Here is a 24,180-nt window from a genome sequence, read left to right on the forward strand (position 1 = left end):
TAACTGGATATGACTGCAATGTTACAAGTGAAGAATAGGGGATGGAACATGGCACAACTATATATCATTTGCACCAGCCTCTTATTTTCTGAACACACCCCTAGAGACCGCCTTCATCCTGGAACATAGTATGGAATTTTTCAAATTGCTAATTTCACCCAGTTGTTTATACTCTGAGCTTTAAATCATTTTAAACAGCTATCACATATTTTAAAAGACTGCTCTTTAATGTATATAAATAAAGCCATTCTAATTAAAATGACAAATAAACATAGATTTTGTTACAGATTTTTTATACCAAATAATAAAAATTGTTTAGAAATCTGGAATTTGGAACATACAGATCGAGACGCGCTTATCTTTGCTCCCTTCGCGCCACTGCATCCCGCTTCGGTGCACCGATCGGTGAGAATGAGACGCGCACGTGTGTAACATGCTCACGTGCCCCATTGCTGCGAATGGGGCGTGCTAGAATCACACTTTCAGCAATCAACACGTGAATGGAGCAAAGTTAAGTGTGGCTCCATCTGTAGCAGACAACCTGGCTAATGTGCGTTGTTGACATAAGAAGCATTGGCGAAGGCATGACCAATGTAAGAGGGAGATATTTTATTTTTGACTGAAATAACCTGTACATGACTTGATATAAAGCCTGACTTTTACACCAAGCAAACAAATGAGTTATATAACCTTATAGCAGAGTTTCCCAAAATGTCCAGACTGTAAGGATATCCATGCTTATCCAGATGGTGAAATCAAATTGACTTAGGTACTAATTAAAGCATCTGTGCTTAATCCTTAGAGAGCTAACATTGCTGTGAAAGATGGGCACACTATCCACTAAAAATACCAGGGTCGTGGTCAAGGAACAAGAATCACTTTAGTTATTGCCGGCAAGTGATTTGAAGTTTAGTTAAATATTGTGCCAAAAATAAAAAACAGGAGCGACACTGGCATTTTTAGCGGACATTCTGCACATCTCTCCAGAGGCAGAACTCTGGGAGGCAATGGAGGCATCTGCCGCCGGGCTCCTGCTCCCAAGGGGGCACTACTCCTCTCCGGCAAGTTTAAATCAGTTAATTGGAAACTGTCAATATCTCTTTTGTAATGGAGTTCTGAAATATGTATTCTCTCTTTCTATCTCTCTACCTCTCTCTCTAAATATATATAGATATATATAGAGAGCACATACATTTCAGAAAATATATATACAATGTAAAATTTAAGGTTGTGTGTGTGAGGGGCAGGGGGGCACCAATATTAATCTTGCCTCCGGGCAACTGGGACAAACTTACGCCACTGCATCTCTCACAGCAAAGTTGTCCCTCTAAGGCAGTGGTTCCCAAACTGTGTGCCTAGGCACCCTGGGGTGCCTCAGGACACTTGCAGGGGTGCCTTCGGTTGGTGGACCAGGATCAATTCATATTATTTATGGTCAATGTACCAGACAAAACCAGGGCTTGTGGCTGCCAATCATAATATATGTGGACAAACAGAAGCAAATCCTGTCCCTCACCAGATAACTGTGACATATAAACACAATGCACTTAATTAAAAAAAAAATATCTGAATTTTTCGATAAGAAGCATTTGGCCTAGAGGTGCCTTGAAAATATTTTGATGCTCTAGGGTGCCGTGATTCAAAAAAGTTTGGGAACCACTGCTCTAAGGAGTAAGCAAGGATATCCTTCAACCCTGGGATGGCAGAGTGTGGTAAACTCTGACTTAGAGTGAAGATAAACAGTACATCCTAAATCTGGTTTAGGATTTATTCCGCACCCCTGTACTGCATTAGTGCAAATAAATTAAGCATTGGCACGTGTCATTCAATTTTGTTGTTACTTTAATAATTTATAAATGTGGCATTTTCAAACAATGGAAGTTCCGGCTGCTTAAATCTGCAGAAAGAGCCATAAAAAAATCTATTTTAAAAATGATTTGATTACATTTATATTTCTTACATATTATAGTATCAAAAAAGAAAACGTGGTACAAATGTTCTCTTTGCCTGTCACAGCAAAAAGGGGATGATTGACATCCGTAGTCTGGGATAGTCTTTGAAGTCCTTCAGATATCGATAATGTTTCTCCCTTGCCCAAATTGTCATTTGAATGAAACCGATAAGAGTAAATAGTCCAACTGTGAGGACAAAACAGAACTGGTTTCAGGTTAAAATACAGGGATTTATGGATTAACGACACGAAGGACCTTATTCAGAGATAAGCAGATACACTGGCAGCTAAACAGGTACAGTACTGTGTGATAATATCCTAATGTCACAGCTACCTGGAGTTGTATAAAGATGCTCAACTGTGGCTTTGCAAATCCCAGCATACAAAGATTCAGGGTGAAATTTAGTAGGATGAGAAATTCAGAAAGTGAGAGGTTTGGTAAGAAATCACCAGGTTTTTTTTAAGCAGCAATCATTTACACTGCAAAATCAAACTGGTTTTGCAGTGTAAATGATTGCCACTTAAAAAAAAACCTGGAGATTTCTTACTAAATCTCTCACTTTCTGAATCTCACATCCCATTAAATTTCCCCCTCAGTATCAGTCACCGGAAGTAAGATGCTGGAGGCAGTGCAGCTGTGTATGAGATTGCAGCCTCAAACATGCTTCCAAAACGCTCTCAACACGCCGCTACTGCCTGCAACTACCCCAAACTCCCCTCCATGACTGTCAATCACTTTGCAAAATTATTCCTTTCTGTCAACAAAACCATTGTGGAAAATGAGCAGTGTGACTTAGATGCATGCGGAGACCACCAATCATCACTTAGTTGCACACAAAATCGTGTTTGTACTCATCTCTGAATTGGGCCCCAAGTAGTGTGAATTCTGGGTGCTAATTCTTACCTGGGAAACACTGGGTCATCACAGTGAAACTAATCCAGCTCCCCACCTAGAAGAAATAACATTACATTGTAGAACCTTACACACAACACCTTCAAAATATACACTACATGTTTCTAGTTTAGTTAACACTCCATCCTATGGAGACAATGAAGGTCCAACACTTCTCTATCCAATACCTAAATACAATGGGTACAAGTGGCAATCGTTTACATTGCAAAATCAAACTGATTTTGCAGTGTAAATGGTTGCCACTTTAAAAAAACCTGGAGATTTCTTATCAAATCTCTCACTTTCTGAATCTCTCATCCTATTAAATTTCACCCAATATATTTGTATCATCGATTAGATAATACAGGGACTCTTTAATATAATGACGTATAGAAGAAGAAGATGACTATTATAAATAAAGGTCTTTGCTTACACTGAAATAATAACTAATTATAAAACATCAGACATTTTGATCCAATTAAATCATTAGTGCATACAAATCTTACTTTAACTTTAGGGGGCACTAAGTAAAGGCATACAGCTTGTTGTGGTGTGGTACTGTATTGCGTTGCTATTAAGTCAATTAGATACATTCTCAAATTGGTTCAACCAAATAAATTGCTGCTACCGAAACACTGTGCTAGAGGACAATCTTATACATTTAATGTTAATATACCCGTCATATAGGCAAATAATGACACTTCCATTTTCTTTGTGCATGATGAGCTTCAAACACTTACCTCATAGGTGTAGTTAGGACATGACACAAAGAAAAATAGCCAAGTAAAAGGGTTTCGTGTTGGGAAGGGAAACCTCCGTGATTTGCAACCTAAGAGGCCAAAAACAATAACCATCAATCGCCTTACCAAGCACGAGACTCACTGAACCTATGTGCAAACCTGTAGCAGTGTGGTAACACTCATTCAGTGGCAGGTGGCTCTAAAGGGGCATACACACGGGGCAATTTTTGCCTATATTCTAAGCGATCCGTCTACATCGCTTAGAAATTAAGCATCACCGGCCGATTTCAATGGGTATGCCCAGTGCAACTGTCTGCCGCCAAACCATGCCCTCCCCCCCACAATGTTGGGTGTGTGCACCGTCGTGGTGGCACGCACCCGGTGTATGCACATGCGCAGAAATGTGGCTGCGCATAGGCCAATCATCAGTCCCTGTGCAAACGGACCAGAATAAGGGCCTTTATACACAATCATCCAAACAACCTCGCCTCTTTCACCACATGTAACATATAACATATAACAAAAGTTAAGTACCATCTAGTCTCAGATTACTCAATGCTACATGGATGGAGAAATTACCAGTTTCACACATCTGAAAAGAAGAGAAAACTAATTAACAGTGTACACGATTTACAGTTGCAGAATTTGATAACAATAAGTAATTGTGAGAAGCAAGAATAACTAAGTTAGATGCTAAATACAGAAAGTGGAAACTTCTATGTTGTATAACACCTAGACATTTAGCATGGTCACTAATGACATTGTAGGAACTGTATATTGGGATGGATCATGCAACTGCAAAGCATTCTGACACTTAAGCTGCCCATACACGGTCCGTTTAGGACTTATATAGTACGCATCGCATTGCATGCCTTGTGCATGCAGTGTGCATGCAATGCAATGCGATGTGATAACCAGCTAGTACAAAAAGTATGTGCAGCACATACTTTTTGTACCGTACAATGAGATGCGCGGGAGCGCGCATCTCATAGTACAGAACGGACGGTCCGGGAACGGACCGTCTATGGGCAGCGCTACATGTATAGTAGCATAAAGAACGCTGTTATGCATGTAGATTTGCAATTAAAAGTGCAAAGTTCAGCTCTTACAACAAGAGCTATCTTTTGCAATATACGGACATCCAGGTTTATGGCCTTGGAGTCTTTCTGTACATACAAGGCCATCGGACAGCCCATGTGAAAACCCAGGCGACACTGAAGGGGGGGGGGGGGGGGATCCTATTGGATCACTCTTATGGTACTATGCACAAAGAAACCCATAGACTTCTATTAGGTAACACCATCTATAGGTGCTGTTGCCTATCAGGTACATGCAAAACTTTCCAGAGCTTTGGGAGTGGGTCGCATGCGATACATAGCATGTGAAAGGACCGCATACGATGTCTTGCATGCGCTCCTGCCACCCGAGAAGGTCGCAGGCAGCTAAAGGGAGTCGGATGGCCCATACATATGCATTAGTGTATATGGCCACCTTTATTCTACTTGCATAGACAACACTCTCCCTCCCTCTCCATCTATCTATCTATCTATCTATCTATCTATCTATCTATCTATCTATCTATCTATCTATCTATCTATCTATCTATCTATCTATCTATCTATCTATCTATCTATCTATCTATCTATATAAAGCACACATAATACCCACCAGAAACATGATCATAGACAAGCTTATCTGCTTTTTTCCATAAGCTGCAAAACATTAAAACAAAAAACAAATTATGGATTTTGAAGATTTCACTGTAAAACTTTATTCCAAAATATGTCATTGCTCAGACTTACTGGGCGGAGTGTATAGAGGATGATTAATATAGTACGCAAGCCATGCTGCAAATCCCCAGTAGTAGAAGCAGTTCTGTAAAATAATCTGACAGTTATATTCTAAAACAATCTTTAGGTTTCCATATATCATGTGGGACAATACCAAACTACAGCAGCCATCATTCATGTAACTTCACAGGGACGTAGCCAGAATGTTACAGGCCATACAGCAACATTGTTTCGTCCTTATTGGCAACAGTAACACTCCTACCTGTATCCGCATCCAGTGCAGCATTACACATGACAACTCCGTATGTCGGCAAAAGGGGGTGTGGCCTCACTGACTAGAGGCATGACCTTACAGGTAGGTGCCTGGCCTTACCACTTAGACCCCCGTTCTTGTGATTGCTTGGTATGAAGATGCTGGGCTGCACCCTGAGACCAGAGCCATGTTTTTGTACACTAGGGCTCACAGCTGACTTTAGATACATACCCCGTAACGGGCAATGACATACCACAGGCACAATGGGGGTAATTCTGGTTGGTTTGCAAAAGCAAACTCCTTCTTTAATAGGCAAAACCGTGTGCACTGCAGGTGGGGCAGATGTAACATGTGCAGAGAGAGTTAGATTTGTGTGAGTTATTTTGTTTCTGTGAAGGGTAAATACTGGCTGCATTATTTTACACTGCAATTTAGATTTCAGTTTGAACACACCTCACCCAACTGTAACTCTCTTTGCACATGTTACATCTGCCCCACTGCTGGTGGAAGGGGATGTGATACTGCAGAGATGTCGGGGGGGGGGGGGGGGCAGGGGGATGTTATACTTCAGAAATGTCAATGCGGATGTGATATTACAGAGAGGTTGGGAGAGCTATGTTGCTGCAGATAATATGTGAGTGTATTCTTGCTCATACAGAACTTGCCAGTTTTTTTCTGACAAAGCTGCTGGTTGTTGGTCCTCCCTGCCAGTCGTAGGCTGAAAGTGTGATGCTCAGCATTTTTGTTAGAGCCCAAACCCAAATTTCAAGTCTGAAGAACAAGATACAGCCGCCCCACTCCATTCCAGAAATTTAGTATGGTAAGGTAGTACTACAATTAGTAGAAGGGCATTGGAGTCACCAGTGGTGGTTTCAGAGATGAGGGGGCCTGTATGATATCTCTTTGTTCCCTCCTCACTTGCAAACGTATTTGCAGAATAGACTCTGGCAGACTAGATTGCATATGCCTAGATCTCTAGGAAAATCAGAACCCAATACATGTGTATTGAACTGTGGTACTCTTTATTTGTACAGTATTTTTGTTATTTATTCAATGTTATGCCAAGCTTTGTCTCCCTGGGCCTTATTCTGATCGGTGCGGCCCGATCAGAATATGCGGCCACGACCGTGCAGGCGAATCCCCACCTTCCATACAGATCGCCACCTCCGTCCGTACGCGGATATGTGGCGATCCGCATGAAATTGGACGGGGATACGCCTCCTCCGTCTTGGGAGCAGCCCCTGCATTCGATGGTCGCCGAACATCGAATGCAGGGCCGCACGCTCCACCAGGTCCCGCCACACAAGACCACACGGACACTTGTCCGTGTGAAATCATGTATGGGGGCGGGCAGCTGACACCCGGCGATGTCAGCTGCCCGCCCCCTACACACGCGTCACGCCTCATTACCATGCATACGCCCCGCGTTTGCATGGGAACGCCCATGAAACGCGGGGCGTATGCATAGGGTAATGAGGCTAAGTAGCCCCTCACGCCCCTCTACGCCCCCTGTGCGGCGTGTCAAGAATACGTGCGGCGAAATCGCAGACGATCACCATCGGCGGGACGACCGCATGCGGAGAAATCCGCACCGATCAGAATAAGGCCCCCTGTATTGTTCCTTTGTACGGCGCTGCGAAACACTTGTGACACCTTTTAAATAAAATAATAATAATAATAACCCGGCCTGCGAATGCTGGTACGCCTGCCCCCCCTCCCCTCAGCGTGTGTTCCCCGACCATCGAATGATGTGGAATGTGCACGCATATCTATATGAAACGATGGGTGTTCCCATGAGTGCTACTATTCGCCACAGCCTTGGGTGCGTGCACCCAGTGAACAGTCTGTTTGCCGTGGCCGCACACACCCAGCATATGCACATGCGCAGAAATGGGGCTACGTATACGCCTAACATCGGTCTCTGTGCGAACGAACGGTGGCTGCAAATGGACCAGAATAAGGTCCTAAGTGTAAGGTGAGCTACAGACAACCTGCATCCTTTTCAGGGCTTAGAATATAACTTTAGTGGCAGCCAGATTGCATCCTGCTGTTTAGCTACGTGTTGATCTTTGACATATTGGGGTGATTCTGGTTGGTTTGCAAAAGCCATTCTTTAATGGACAAAGCCATTAATCCCAGACATCTCTGCAGTATCACATCCACAGCATTCTCTATAGTAACACATCTCCAACCATCATCTCTGTAGTATCACATCCCCCTCACCGACATCTCTGTAGTATCACCCCCCCCCCTCCCCGACATCTCTGTAGTATCACATCCCCCTCACCGACATCTCTGTAGTATCACCCCCCCCCCCCCCTCTGACATCTACAGCATGCAGGTATCACTTCCCCAGCATCTTCTGTAGTAACACATCTCCAACCATCATCTCTGTAGTATCACATCCCCCTCACCGACATCTCTGTAGTATCACACCCCCCCCTCCCCGACATCTCTGTAGTATCACATCCCCCTCACCGACATCTCTGTAGTATCACCCCCCCCCCCCCCTCTGACATCTACAGCATGCAGGTATCACTTCCCCAGCATCCTCTGTAGTAACACATCTCCAACCATCATCTCTGTAGTATCACCTCCCCCCCCCCACATCTCTGTAGTATCACACCCCCCTCTGACATCTACAGTATGCAGTATCACTTCCCCAGCATCCTGTAGTAACACATCTCCAACCATCATCTCTGTTGTATCACCCCCCCCCCCCCGACATCTATGTAGTATCACATGAATCCCACACACATCTCTGTAGTATCACATCCACAGCATTCTCTATAGTAACACATCTCCAACCATCATCTCTGTTGTATCACCCCCCCCCCCCCGACATCTATGTAGTATCACATGAATCCCACACACATCTCTGTAGTATCACATCCACAGCATTCTCTATAGTAACACATCTCCAACCATCATCTCTGTTGTATCACCCCCCCCCCCCCCCGACATCTATGTAGTATCACATGAATCTATAGATTGTAAGCTTGCAGCAGGGCCCTCCTACCTCCAAGTCTGTATGTTGTTACCCAGTTTGTTTTATCACTGTCTACTATTGTAAAGCGCAATGGAATCTGCTGCGCTATATAAGAACCTGTAAATAAATAAATAAATAAATCCCACACACATCTCTGTAGTATCACATCCACAGCATTCTCTATAGTAACACATCTTCAACCATCATCTCTGTTGTATCACCCCCCCCTCCCCCCGACATCTATGTAGTATCACATGAATCCCACGCACATCTCTGTAGTATCACATCCACAGCATTCTCTATAGTAACACATCTCCAACCATCATCTCTGTTGTATCACCACCCCCCCCTCCCTCCGACATCTATGTAGTATCACATGAATCCCACACACATCTCTGTAGTATCACATCCACAGCATTCTCTATAGTAACACATCTCCAACCATCATCTCTGTTGTATCACACCCCCCTTCCCGACATCTCTGTAGTATCACCCCCCCTCCCCGACATCTCTGTAGTATCACCCCCCCCCTCCCCGACAGCTCTGTAGTATCCCACCCCCCTCCCCGACATCTCTGTAGTATCACATCCACAGCATTCTCTATAGTAACAAATCTCCAACCATCATCTCTGTTGTATCACATCCCCCCTCCCCGACATCTCTGTAGTATCACCCCCCCTCCCCGACATCTCTGTAGTATCACACCCCCCTCTGACATCTACAGTATGCAGTATCACTTCCCCAGCATCCTCTGTAGTAACACATCCAGGGCTGGCGCCACCACTAGAGGCTGGTACTTTGTAGTACCGTACGAAGCGGCGGCCGCTAAACATCCATTCGTATGCATGCAGGGAATATCGGCGTGCAGGGGGGCGTTTGGCTGACCCGCAAAGCTGCGCAATCCGCAGCTTTGCGAATCAACCAGAATGACCTCCTATATGTATGTACATCCTTTGCAGGTGGAAACTTGCTCCCTTGCTTGCTTTACTCCGCACCCTAAGTCAGCCGTTATGTGCTCATAGAGAGATATGGCGGTGGGCAAATGGGCACTCTTTACTTAGCTGGTGCTACCAGATATGCAGGCTTGTTACAGTACTGGAGACCTCTGGCGCTGTATGAGACAGTGAGCCCCAGAGAGTCGGAGCCACAAGGCTAAATCATCCACCAGAAAGATTCTAGGTACTGCTGCTAATAAGTCCTTCAGCTACAGACCAAAGATACTAATGTATCTGCAGAAATAAAATATTTCACTTTATTTGTATGGTTTTCTTTGTTTCTCCCAAAACGTAACGTTTACCCAATCACTTATACCCTGCGTTCTGAAGTGGCACGGAATTGTGCATTTAGAACAGCACAATATATGAGAGAAGTGGCTTATGTGTCCCTGTTCTTGTGCTGCTCCTGTATTTCCCAGAACCTCACAATGAACACTAGCAAAATAACACTTCTGTTTTTTTCTTACATATGTGTATAGACACAGCAGCAGTCCTTCAGTTATATCAGTGTTCTAAAGGTCTAGACACTGATGAAAAACTATTAGCAGCATCACGTAATAGGATACATGTATTATATTACTATTATTTGTATTCTTTTTAATGCGGCATTGTGCCATAATACAAATAAAAATCAAACAATTACATAAAACAGAAGGAAAATATGGCCAAGCTAAAATGAGTTTAGAATCTAGTGGGGACAAGTGAATTTATAACACAGATTAGTAACAATTATAGCTGCTAATAAGGAAGGTTACAATCTTTAGGTTTCCATATATCATGTGGGACAATACCAAACTACAGCAGCCCTCATTCATGTAACTTCACAGGGACGTAGCCAGAATGTTACAGGCCATACAGCAACATTGTTTCGTCCTTATTGGCAACAGTAACACTCCTACCTGTATCCGCATCCAGTGCAGCATTACACAGGACAACTCCGTATGTCGGCAAAAGGGGGTGTGGCCTCACTGACTAGAGGCATGACCTTACAGGTAGGTGCCTGGCCTTACCGCTTAGACCCCCGTTCTTGTGATTGCTTGGTATGAAGATGCTGGGCTGCACCCTGAGACCAGAGCCATGTTTTTGTACACTAGGGCTCACAGCTGACTTTAGATACATGCCCCGTAACGGGCAATGACATACCACAGGCACAATGGGGGTAATTCTGGTTGGTTTGCAAAAGCAAACTCCTTCTTTAATAGGCAAAACCATGTGCACTGCAGGTGGGGCAGATGTAACATGTGCAGAGAGAGTTAGATTTGTGTGAGTTATTTTGTTTCTGTGAAGGGTAAATACTGGCTGCATTATTTTACACTGCAATTTAGATTTCAGTTTGAACACACCTCACCCAACTGTAACTCTCTCTGCACATGTTACATCTGCCCCACTGCTGGTGGAGGGGGATGTGATACTGCAGAGATGTCGGGGGGGGGGGGGGGCAGGGGGATGTGATACTTCAGAGATGACAATGCGGATGTGATATTACACAGATGTTGGGAGAGCTATGTTACTGCAGATAATATGTGAGTGTATTCTTGCTCATACAGAACTTGGCAGTTTTTTTCTGACAAAGCTGCTGGTTGTTGGTCCTCCCTGCCAGTCGTAGGCTGAAAGTGTGATGCTCAGCATTTTTGTTAGAGCCCAAACCCAAATTTCAAGTCTGAAGAACAAGATACAGCCGCCCCACTCCATTCCAGAAATCTGGTATGGTAAGGTAGTACTACAATTAGTAGAAGGGCATTGGAGTCACCAGTGGTGGTTTCAGAGATGAGGGGGCCTGTATGATATCTCTTTGTTCCCTTCTCACTTGCAAACGCATTTGCAGAATAGACTCTGGCAGACTAGATTGCATATGCCCAGATCTCTAGGAAAATCAGAACCTGCCCTGCGAATGCTGGTACGCCTGCCCCCCCCCCCCCCTCCCTCGCAGCGTGTGTTCACCGACCATCGAATGATGTGAAATGTGCACGCATATCTAAGGTAATTTAGATTTAAATGCACCCGAGGGAGGAAGTGGGCGAGCAGCTAGCATACGGTGATGTCAGCTGTCCGCCCCCGGCACCAATGTCAAGGCCCGATAACCATGGTAACGAGCAGCATTTACATGGGAACACCCATGAAACGATGGGTGTTCCCATGAGTGCGACTATTCGCCACAGCCTTGGGTGCGTACACCCAGTGAACAGTCTGTTTGCCGTGGCCGCACACACCCAGCGTATGCACATGCGCAGAAATGGGGCTACGTATACGTCTAACATCGGTCTCTGTGCGAACGAACGGTGGCTGCAAATGGACCAGAATAAGGTCCTAAGTGTAAGGTGAGCTACAGACAACCTGCATCCTTTTCAGGGCTTAGAATATAACTTTAGTGGCAGCCAGATTGCATCCTGCTGTTTAGCTACGTGTTGATCTTTGACATATTGGGGTGATTCTGGTTGGTTTGCAAAAGCCATTCTTTAATGGACAAAGCCATTAATCCCACACATCTCTGCAGTATCACATCCACAGCATTCTCTATAGTAACACATCTCCAACCATCATCTCTGTAGTATCACATCCCCCTCCCCGACATCTCTGTAGTATCACCCCCCCCTCCCCGACATCTCTGTAGTATCACATCCCCCTCTCAGACATCTCTGTAGTATCACCCCCCCCCCCTCCCCGACAGCTCTGTAGTATCACACCCCCCTCCCCGACATCTCTGTAGTATCACACCCCCCTCCCCGACATCTCTGTAGTATCACATCCACAGCATTCTCTATAGTAACACATCTCCAACCATCATCTCTGTAGTATCACATCCCCCTCCCCGACATCTCTGTAGTATCACCCCCCCCCCCTCCCCGACATCTCTGTAGTATCACCACCCCCCCCCTCCCCGACATCTCTGTAGTATCACACCCCCCTCTGACATCTACAGTATGCAGGTATCACTTCCCCAGCATCCTCTGTAGTAACACATCTTCAACCATCATCTCTGTTGTATCCCCCCCCCCTCCGACATCTATGTAGTATCACATGAATCCATACACATCTCTGCAGTATCACATCCACAGCATTCTCTATAGTAACACATCTCCAACCATCATCTCTGTAGTATCACATCCCCCTCCCCGACATCTCTGTAGTATCACCTCCCCCCTCCCCGACATCTCTGTAGTATCACACCCCCCTCTCAGACATCTCTGTAGTATCACATCCCCCTCCCCGACATCTCTGTAGTATCACACCCCCCTCCCCGACATCTCTGTAGTATCACATCCACAGCATTCTCTATAGTAACACATCTCCAACCATCATCTCTGTAGTATCACATCCCCCTCCCCGACATCTCTGTAGTATCACCCCCCCTCCCCGACAGCTCTGTAGTATCACACATCCCTCCCCGACATCTCTGTAGTATCACATCCACAGCATTCTCTATAGTAACAAATCTCCAACCATCATCTCTGTTGTATCACATCCCCCTCCCCGACATCTCTGTAGTATCACCCCCCCCCCTCCCCGACAGCTCTGTAGTATCACACCCCCCTCTGACATCCACAGCATGCAGTATCACTTCCCCAGCATCCTCTGTAGTAACACATCCAGGGCCGGCGCCACCACTAGAGGGCGGTACTTTGTAGAAGCGGCTGCATCACACCCAAGGTCCAAGGAGGCAGGTGAGTGTTCCCCTGTCCCCCGTTCCACCCCCACCCCCCCCCCCCCGCCTGTCCAGACCGGATCAGAGGCAGAAGAAGCTGCACAGTGGTAGCAGCTTCTCCGGTCTCTAACCCGGTCTGGACGTGCTGCGGGGAGGAGGGGGGGAGTGTAGGGAGAAGACTGGAGAGTGCCGCACCCGCGCAAATCCCCCCCCCCCCCCCCCCCCCCCCCCGTGGATCACTGCAAATGCCTGTGACCCGGTCCGGACGCGCTGCGGGGAGGAGGGGGTGATTGTGGGGAGAAGCTGGAGAGTACCCCGCCCCCCTGCCATGGAGAAGGTACACGGTGGGCGCATCCCCCAACCCCCCCCACCCCCCCCCCCCCCACCGGGACCGGGTCAGAGAGGAGGGGGGCGGGGGACGGGACGGGTGCCTGGGGCGCTCAAAGAGGTTACATCAGCCCTGAACACATCCCCAACCATCATCTCTGTAGTATCATCCCCCCCGACATCTCTGTAGTATCACCCCCCCCTCCCCGACATCTCTGTAGTATCACACCCCCTCTGACATCTACAGTATGCAGTATCACTTCCCCAGCATCCTCTGTAGTAACACATCTCCAATCATCATCTCTGTAGTATCACCCCCCCCTCCCCGACAGCTCTGTAGTATCACCCCCCCCTCCTCGACATCTCTGTAGTATCACACCCCCTCTGACATCTACAGTATGCAGGTATCACTTCCCCAGCATCCTCTGTAGTAACACATCTCCAATCATCATCTCTGTAGTATCACCCCCCCCCCTCCCCGACAGCTCTGTAGTATCACCCCCCCCCCCCTCGACATCTCTGTAGTATCACACCCCCTCTGACATCTACAGTATGCAGTATCACTTCCCCAGCATCCTCTGTAGTAACACATCTCCAATCATCATCTCTGTAGTAACACCCCCCCCCCCTCCGACATCTATGTAGTATCACATCAATCCCCCACACATCTCTGTAGTATCACATCCATGAAACGCTGGGCATTCCCTTATGCTAATGGGGCTGCCAGCGTCCCACAGCCCTCTCCACTCTGTGTATGCACATGAGCAGAGACTGATTTAGATTTGCAAAATCATTCGAATGATTTCACCCTTGCATGCAAGGCTGCAAATGGATGTTTATGCTAAACATCCATTTGCATGCATGCAGGGAATATTGGCGTGCAATCCGCAGCTTTGCGAATCAACCAGAATGACCTCCTATATGTATGTACATCCTTTGCAGGTGGAAACTTGCTCCCTTGCTTGCTTTACTCCCCACCCTAAGTCAGCCGTTATGTGCTCATAGAGAGATATGGCGGTGGGCAAATGGGCACTTAGCTGGTGCTACCAGATATGCAGGCTTGTTACAGTACTGGAGACCTCTGGCACTGTATGAGACAGTGAGCCCCAGAGAGTCGGAGCCACAAGGCTAAATCATCCACCAGAAAGATTCTAGGTACTGCTGCTAATAAGTCCTTCAGCTACAGACCAAAGATACTAATGTATCTGCAGAAATAAAATATTTCACTTTATTTGTATGGTTTTTCTTTGTTTCTCCCAAAACGTAACGTTTACCCAATCACTTATACCCTGCGTTCTGAAGTGGTGCGGAATTGTGCATTTAGAACACCACAATATATGAGAGAAGTGGCTTATGTGTCCTGTTCTTGTGCTGCTCCTGTATTTCCCAGAACCTCACAATGAACACTAGCAAAATAACACTTCTGTTTTTTTTCTTATATATGTGTATAGACACAGCAGCAGTCCTTCAGTTATATCAGCGTTATAAAGGTCTAGACACTGATGAAAAACTATTAGCAGCATCACGTAATAGGATACATGTATTATATCACTATTATTTGTATTCTTTTTAATGCAGCATTGTGCCATAATACAAATAAAAATCAAACAATTACATAAAACAGAAGGAAAATATGGCCAAGCTAAAATGAGTTTAGAATCTAGTGGGGGACAAGTGAATTTATAACACAGATTAGTAACAATTATAGCTGCTAATAAGGAAGGTGAGTGCAGCTACTGTAAGGAAATCAATATTATAGCTGACCTGACATAGGCAATTGGTGTCTGTGCAGCTGCCACTGGTGTGATATGATAGAGCGCAGTACACCTCCCTCTATCTATTACGGTGACGGCTCACTTGTTCCCCACAGCTGCAGAAGCTGTGGCAGTAGCCGCCTTCACCAAGTGGCCCACAGTGTTCATCAAAGAGGAAAAGAGATGGATTTGTAAAGAACTGTAAGTAATGATATTTTGGAATTAAAACTACTTGAGAAACTGATGGGATGCTCATGGCAGTTACAGTAATAGGTGCCCATACACGGTGCGATTGCACCATGCGATGCGGTGCGCGCTCCCACTGGCATCTCATCGCACAGTATTTGTTGCACATACTTTTTGTACTGTCTTCTAATCGCATCGCACGCAAATCGCAATCGATCCGTTGCGATAAAGTTCAAAACGCACAGGAAAAATCTCACCGTGCATCAGAGTCCGGGTACAGATTATTCTCACCTTGGGCAGGATGCACTAACGTCAGCCGCTCTGTACCACCCTGCAAAGCTGCCAGTGGGGGTGAGCGTCTTTCCCCCTCCTGATGTTCCCGGCTGCTGCTGCGGGGCTCCGCCTCCTCCTCCCTGCACCTGGAAGGTGCTAGATAAGAAGTCCATAGGCTTCTATAGGGTATCGCCAGGTTTTGCTGGCGATACCGCCCATTGCGGTAACCCTGCGTGCAGGTTTTAGTATTATCGAAATGCGGTAAAAACCCTGGTAAAGGTTTTTTTTACCCCATTTTTGCTTTAGCGCATCCCACCCCTTAAGAGATCAACACCATGAACTACATAATGGGGTATATTTACTAAGGATTGGATGGAGATCTAGTGGACGGAAAAAAAGTACCAGCCAATCAGCTCATAACTGTCAGGTTACTGGCTGTGTTTCAAGAGTGATAGTTAGGAGCTTGTTAGTTAATGCTTTATCTCCGTCCACTTATCTCTATCCAAGGCTTATTAAATAGAACCATATATTTTGCTGGCTAATACTACATGCATGGTATAACACCGCATGACCCTTTTAATGCAATGTGTGGATCAGACAGACGCTTCTGCAGAATCGGTTTTGTCTGAGTGATCAACTTTAAATCCACACCCACAAACTTGCATGATACTGGACACACTTACCTTTACAATACTTTTCAATGGCATTGTTCCATGTGAAAATCGATGAACAAATATTGTTTCAATAAACCTTTTGATATAGTGGAACGAATGGCAGCAGCATGCCAAGCTGTAGAAGAGAATATTTTTCAGTAAAGCCAAAACCAACACTTTGTAAGTCTGAATCTAAATAAAATAAGTGGTACTTGTGTATTATCACGGCGCCCACGATTTATTTCGCAGGGCATTGTACAATGAAAAATCGCCTCGCATCGCATGTGATGCGACGCGATTTTACCCGATTTTTAATTGTATGGCTTCTGACCATGTTAAATGCCCCCCAGACCCAATTTTTAATTGTATACCCACCCTCATGGCTCATGAGTATGCGAAATGCCCCCCCATTGTTAACACCACCCCACTATCAATGCCAACCCGAAGCGTGGCGAGCGCAGCGAGCTCACGAGGGGCGGCGGTACGCGTCCTATGACCTTTTCATTCCCCCACTATCCACGTCGGCGTGGAGATGATTCTATAAAGTGTGGCGAGCGCAGCGAGCCACCGAGCCCGAAGCGTGGCAAGCGCAGCGAGCCCCGCGAGGGGACGCGCATAACTTCACAGGTATACGCGTCCGCTCGCCACAGTTTGGGCTCGGTGGTTCGCTGCGCTCGCCACACTTTATAGAATCAACTCCACACTTCGGGTTGGCGTTGATAGTGGGGTGGTGTTAACAATGGGGGGGCATTTCACATACTCATAACCCATCAGGGTGGGTTTACAATTAAAAATCGGGTGTGGGGGGCCCATTTAACATGGAAATCAATGGAAAATCGCGTCCATCGCATTGCATGCCATTATCATGGCATGCGATGCGACGCGATATTAAAATTGTATACACAGCCCCAGGAAAAGGCTGAAATCGGGTCCATCGCATACCTTAATTAGTGGCATGCGATGCGATGGGCACCGTGATAATACATAAGTACCAAATAAGTAGAACTTACTGAACAACGGAGTGAGGACTTGATGTAAAAGCCTTGGCTAATCCATAGAAAAAAGGCATTCGGAAGTAGAATAAAAAGTATACAAAAAGTGGTCCTGTAGATTCTATTAGAAAAACCTGGAAAATATAAAATTATATTACAAGAAATTCATGAAAATTACATGAGAATAGTGAATACTTATACCCCTTTCACATTGCAAATGCTGGGTCGCACATGGGATTTGGATACAAGCCTGTCCCGGGACGACCCGGCATTTTCAAGGCTTCGGTCCCCTCAGCGACCCGGGACACTGATGTGAGACAGGGACTGGGCGGAGCGCCAGCGCATCATCAAGGGCAAAAGAGGAGACAGTGCTTGAAGCTACGCTGTCCCCAAGCACTGCCTCCTCCATAGTGTGAACGGGATCCGGGTCTACTCGTTCACGCTTCACAAATACCTGGGTTCGATTTGGGATTAACCATTCTTTTAACACAATTTGGAATGCTGAGTTGCTGGACCGAGGAAATTAAAAGGCCCTTTCACATTGCATATCTATCGTGGGCTGAGAACCTCATCTTTCTGTTTCCTGAATTGCATATTGAATGTTTCAGAGCCTCTCCTTGTTACAAACCTAATGTTACAGGCTCCTGGAGCGCACGTGCGCCCACCTCCCAATATTGCATCATGGGTGATATACTCTTTGTTCTATGTGCAAATAACAGCAGCAGAATTGAGACACTGGAAAACACTGATGCAGGGGGACTGCTGTGCCACTCTCAACTAGTGGTGTCCCTTTTGCACATGATTAATGGGAAATACAGAACTTCCTGTATCTACAGGATGTGCAGTGAGTGACTCAAATCAACCAAAATGAACATTGTGGAGTTTGCAGTAAACAAAAAAAATGTCTAAATACTGTACACTTCATTTTGTATGTCTGTATTAGGATTAGAATTTAACAATGTTTTTATCTTTAAATCTGTTAATAAAATACAATATATCCATCATTATGCCAGGAACTTGAATAAGTCAAATCAGATGTACTGTATGCCTATTGGGTGTAGTTGACTTGCCCCCTAATGCCCTTGACTTCACTTAAACATGCATGTTCACGGCCAGTCTATCCAAGAGTAAGTGTACATGGGTCCAAGATATTAGAAAAGAAAGTCCTCAGAGGATTAAATGGTCAGTCTTGTACCCGTACAATGCTGGAAGTAGGAACATAAAGCTTTGATCTTGTAACCTCAGGATAAAAAAAATTGATGACGGCTTGGCCAAAAATTGTGAGTGGTGTAAATAGGTAATTCTTTGGGGGTCAAAGAGAGGGCGAGTAGCTGACGTCATGTGATGTCAGCCGCCCGCACCCGGCAGGCATTGGCCCACCCGCGCACCCAACGGAATGGCACAGTACCACCACCACCCCTCTGCCCTCCCCACTGCAAACTGCCCAGTGAGTGAGCAACTCGCCACTGCCATTAACAGTAGGGGTTTGCACATGTGCAGAAAGGCTCTACAGTCAAAATACAAAAATACACAAAAATAGTAGCGCTAGATGATGATGAAATTTAACAGATTTATTGGTACGTATGTAATATCTGGGCTCCCGCAACATTGGGGTAGGGGCTGAGTTCAGTTCTCTGCGTGTGATCTAGAATCACCCCCTTTGTTCCCTGAGTAAACAGTGTGTGGCTACATGAAAGGATCTTCTTGTCATTAAAGATGGATGTGTTTCCCCAGGTTATGTAGGTAAAGGAGAAGGCCTATGGAATTATTCTTTCAAATATATGGGAAACGGTACAGGTGAAGCAGTGGGCCCGTTGTTATTATTATTACATTTTATTCATGAGGCACCACAAGTGGTACACAGCGGCATACATATGGCACACCTCAGAACAAAACATTAACAGAAAAACTAAACGGAGCACAGGTAACAATTATCCCCACGATTCTCTGTACACAATACAGCTCATATGCAAAAGCCCCCATACACTCATGTTATTTCCCAAAATGTTTCTACCCCACCCCCATATATAGATTTTTTTTTTTACCTACATGCCGTTGCCAATGGCATGGGTTACATGCTTTTTGCCAGGGGTTTAGTTGACATTGCCAGGGGCACAGAGCACCAGCGCTCCTGGAATCCAACACTTCTGGTAGCTCTGTATGCGCTGCGCTCCCCTGACAGACATTAGAAGTCCAGTAAGACCTCTCACGTCTGCCTACTCCACGGCAGCGGCCATTTTTGGAGAGCCATTTTCAGCAGATTCCATGTGGACGGCTACCCTGCCACCACTTTGGCTGCGGTGGCATAATTATGCCATTTTTTTTTTTCATTTGAAGTACATTTTGACTGGTGCGTTCTGAGAAAGTATCAACCTGTTTCATTAAACTGGAAACTATGGGCATAAGTGGTTTGTCAATGTAATGTGATTTTATCAAAGTCACATTTTTACGTGATGATTGCTGATGGATTTATGGCTAACTGTAATGGTGTGTACACACGGTCAGATGTGCCTTCAGATACTATCCACGATCCTATCAGATCGGATCGTGGATAGTATCTGAAGGCACATCCGATTTGCATACAAGTCTGACTATATAGTGCAGATCTGCACTATATAGTCAAGACAGACAAGACTTTCTGCCTTGCGATACGTGAACGCGCATCGGAATCGGATCGGGATCTGAATGGTTAAAACCCTTGCGATCTACATCCGATTCCGATCTGATGTTGACTATATCATCAACATCGGAAGGCAAAAAGTACCGTGTGTACACAGCATTAGTCTGCAAACATCTGTAATGCGACACTGACTGCACTATACGTTCTCTGGATTACTATGCCTCCTTTATACTGCTGTCAGTTCTTAACTGTTTAACCTACTTTCTATAGAAGACCTTTTTTTTTTTTTTAAATAGAAAAATGGTAAATTTTAAATTCTACTAATTAACTGTTAACCAAATATTTTTAATCAAAAAGTCTCAGTGGCTTTGAGAAATAGGAACAAAAGCTATACAAGCCTTGTTCAACATTTATTTCTGTTGCCGTTTGTAGTGGAGTTTAAAGAGGTGGTGCGGTTGGTGGATGCTGATATTGACCCAGCTTGTTGCTGGCATTGACTAGCAGGGAGTGAGGGGGCGGGGGGCATGGGAGCGGCATGGCCCTCGTTCTACATAGTAGAAATAGACTGAGCTACACAGTCTATTTCCACTTTCTATTCTGATGCTGCGGGGCCTCGCATTGGGATCGAATCAGGATCGGATGTGGCAAAACAGTGCGATTTTCACTACTTGCAATGTGATTTTGACTATCTATATATCTATATACATATCTATATACATATCGCATTTGATTCCCTACACAGGCTGTGATTTGAACTAGACACACTGCGCTGTAGTTCAAAAATACCTGCCTGCACTTGCTATTTTTCCTTGTAATATGGACTACACAGGAGCACGCATCTCATCCCATTGCAAAATAAACACAGTGCGATTTAAACTAGAAGCAGTGCGATTTGAACTAAAAAAGTTCAAATCACATGTGAGAATCACTCGTGTGCGGGCACCTTTAAGGGGGTATTCAATCTGGGGTCACGGCTGTCGAGCTGCGGCCAGGAAGAGGCAAGCTGCAGCCCAAAGCTGGACACTTCTCGGCCGTTCTCGGCAGAATGAGCCCGACTGCTTGTGAAGTCGGGCTTGTTCTGCCGAGATCCCCTTTTCAATGCTGTCGAGAAAGACAGCATTGAATAGGGCTCGGTGGCCATCTCCCACGTTGGGAGATGCTCGCTGGTGATTGAATACCCCACTTAGTCTCCAATGATAAGCAGCTGTGACAAATTGTTACTTAGTAAAATCGATTACTAAATGTGCTTGAAATGAAGAACAGAAATTTTCTGAGATAGTGGAACTTGTTCTAGTTAACTGGCTGAGTACCAAACCTAAGTATGTGCTAAGAGCCTTAGGAACCGAAATATTACCATAGTCCATCCGATCTGAGGGCCCAAGTCTCTGAAATATAAGGTAGCTGTTGTGCCAACTGGAAGATCCTGCAGGATCTCTTCATCCTTTAGTGACCTGCCCTCTATAACAAAAATGAGAAGTGATCAGTAAAAGCAGGAGTAGGAATGTGAAGTTCGTTTGCTGTCCTAGAACTATTAGTCTAACCCAGTGGTTCCCAAACTTTTTCAAATCACGGCACCCTAGAGCATCAGAATTTATTTCACGGCACCCCTAGGCCAAAAGTTTCTTATTCAGAAATTTTGAAAAAAAGTAAATTGATTTATAGGTCATCCAAAAGGTTTAATTATGGATGAGGGTCAGGATTAGCTTCTGTTTGTACACATATTTTATTACTGACAGCCCACCAGCAATGTTTTTGCCTTTTACATTGACCATAAATAATTTTAATTGGTCCTGGACCACCAATCCAAGGCACCCCTGCAAGTGTCCCGAGGCACCCCAGGGAGCCATGGCACACAGTTTGGGAACCCCTGGTCTAACCTCTCTGTACAGCAACACCACGCAGAGAGTTCCTAATACTGTTCAATTGTCACAAATAAGCTTCAGAATTATGAATCATTTTTATGATCCTCAAAGCCATAAGTTAAAATAGTCATGGGAGTAAGGCAGAGCCCACATTATCCTCCCAATCTGTAGCTGGAAAGTGGACACCCTGTCCCAGAGATTCTAACATTCATGATATGTGCCCATCCTCTCCTGACACCACAGTGCCAATATTACAATTACTATTTCAGCAGGCTATGTGGATGTTATGATGCCCATTGGTGAAGGGTGGCCCAGCAGTGTTGGACCAACCAAACTTCACATAGGCAATCAGGCTAGGGCCTCCTCCCAGCAAGTGGCGCCCCCTAGGCACTTTTGCCACGTGCCTAGTGATAAATCCACCAATGATACTCCAACTAGTGTTTTCTTCTTTCCTGCAGTAGCAGCTACACATGTGATATAAGTATTGTACCTTTAGATGTCTCTACACAAGCAGCCAATGAGAAGCAGTTACTGTAGATCGGTGTATTCAACATGTGGCTCTCAAGCTGCTGTAAAACTACACATCCCAGCAGGTCCTGGCACAGTTTAAGCATGCCTTATAGCACACTCTTCCACTGCATGCTCATCTGTGAAGTTCCACAGCAGCTGGAGGATCACATGCTGAATTCCATTCGGCTACACAGTACTGCTGAGAGTCATCATCATCACTGGAGAAGCCCTGCCACGTGCAAGGTTTTCAAGTTAGTAAAATGCTTAAATTTGGATGCAGACATATGCACAGTATGGAAATGACACCCAACTGTAAAGGAGCCCCAAAGTGAACAAAAGGAAAATAGAAAAATATGCAACAACCTCAAAAAATATGCAGCATTATTAAATCATCATTCATAGATGAACTCACACATTGCAGCCTTTCAAAGAATACGCACAATTTCATACACAATACTAAAGTATGACTAACACTCCAGAACTTGAGGTCTCCTTATTTTTTCCCTTTCTCCAATATTTCAGAATTGATTTCTATAGTACTCAACGTGCCCACACATGGGTGCTTATTCTGGTTCACTCGCAAAGGCAAATTCCTTCTCAAATGGACAAAAAGTTGAGGTCTCCTTATTTTTTCCCTTTCTCCAATATTTCAGAATTGATTTCTATAGTACTCAACGTGCCCACACATGGGTGCTTATTCTGGTTCACTCGCAAAGGCAAATTCCTTCTCAAATGGACAAAACCATGTGCACTGCAGGTGGGGCAGGTGTAACTTGTGCAGAGATAATTAGATTTGGGTGAGGTTTTACTTCAAAGTTAGATCTGCATAGCTACTGCAGTGTAAAACTAAAGCAGTCAGTATTTTCCCTGCACTGAAAAAAAAAATAACTCACCCAAATCTAACTCTCTCTCTGCACATTACATCTACCCCACCTGTAGTGCACATGGGCCCTTATTCTAGTTGACTCTTTTGGATATGCGTTCGTTCGGAAATGACCGAACGCAACGCACATCGGAACAGCAAAGAACACACGCCTACATGTCGCCCGCATTCATTCGGACGGACTTCCACAGAAGAGGGAGTGTCTTCGGACTGCATCCACACGTCCGTGTGCGGTCGGACCTCAACGATTTAGCACGGTCTTACTGCGTCCGAAAGGACGGGAAGCTGACCATACGCACCGAGTTGGCGTTTTTGCGCCCACCTCACAAATATATTCGGAAGTCATACTTCACCCACATTACACACTTATCTAATTAGGCTAACTCGTACCATAGATATTATTTCTAATTGTAATCAATTACTTCCTAATTGACAATTAAACACATTACTTCCAATTGATATTAACCCTATCACCAGATTTGCATATAGATTTGTGTAACACAGTTATGTCCATTGAGTGCAGTGTAAATGTGGGCCAGATACCAACAATAAAGTAAATGTGTTAGCAGCATTTATTCAAAGGTTTTGTATTATCCCATTTAGCCAGCAATGACTTAGGTTCCAATTGAACCTGTGGAATCCCCCATTGGTTCACCAAGGACTTTTATCCTAAGGACTCATACCGATTCCAGAGCAGGTTATATCGTGGGTCATCCACCACACCTAACTTTTTATCATTTGCATTTTAATATGAATTGATTGTGTTTTATTTATACCCGGATCACAACTATCCGGTTTATTATTATTATTTTTATATGTGCTAATAAATTGTTATACTTTTTCAACAAATTAAATTCACTTGTCTTA

The 24,180-nt window shown here is 45.0% G+C and overlaps 1 protein-coding gene across 1 annotated transcript in view; it reads right to left on the reverse strand.

The window, feature by feature from the left end:
• Positions 1-990: 990 nt before the first annotated feature.
• Positions 991-24,180, reverse strand: part of LOC146027078 (very-long-chain enoyl-CoA reductase-like) — a 76,584-nt gene continuing 53,394 nt past the window's right edge. The window contains exons 5-13 of the mRNA XM_083158076.1: positions 21,413-21,516; positions 17,457-17,572; positions 16,477-16,582; positions 5,386-5,458; positions 5,252-5,295; positions 4,118-4,175; positions 3,584-3,672; positions 2,856-2,901; positions 991-2,138 (exon numbers count right to left, since the gene is read on the reverse strand). Coding sequence (XP_083014202.1) covers positions 2,011-2,138; positions 2,856-2,901; positions 3,584-3,672; positions 4,118-4,175; positions 5,252-5,295; positions 5,386-5,458; positions 16,477-16,582; positions 17,457-17,572; positions 21,413-21,516 — 764 coding nt within the window. The 3' untranslated portion in view covers positions 991-2,010. The remainder of the gene's footprint in view (positions 2,139-2,855; positions 2,902-3,583; positions 3,673-4,117; positions 4,176-5,251; positions 5,296-5,385; positions 5,459-16,476; positions 16,583-17,456; positions 17,573-21,412; positions 21,517-24,180) is intronic.

Source organism: Crinia signifera, chromosome 8 (genome assembly GCF_055691185.1).
Source record: "Crinia signifera chromosome 8, ASM5569118v1, whole genome shotgun sequence".
Taxonomy (NCBI): domain Eukaryota; kingdom Metazoa; phylum Chordata; class Amphibia; order Anura; family Myobatrachidae; genus Crinia; species Crinia signifera.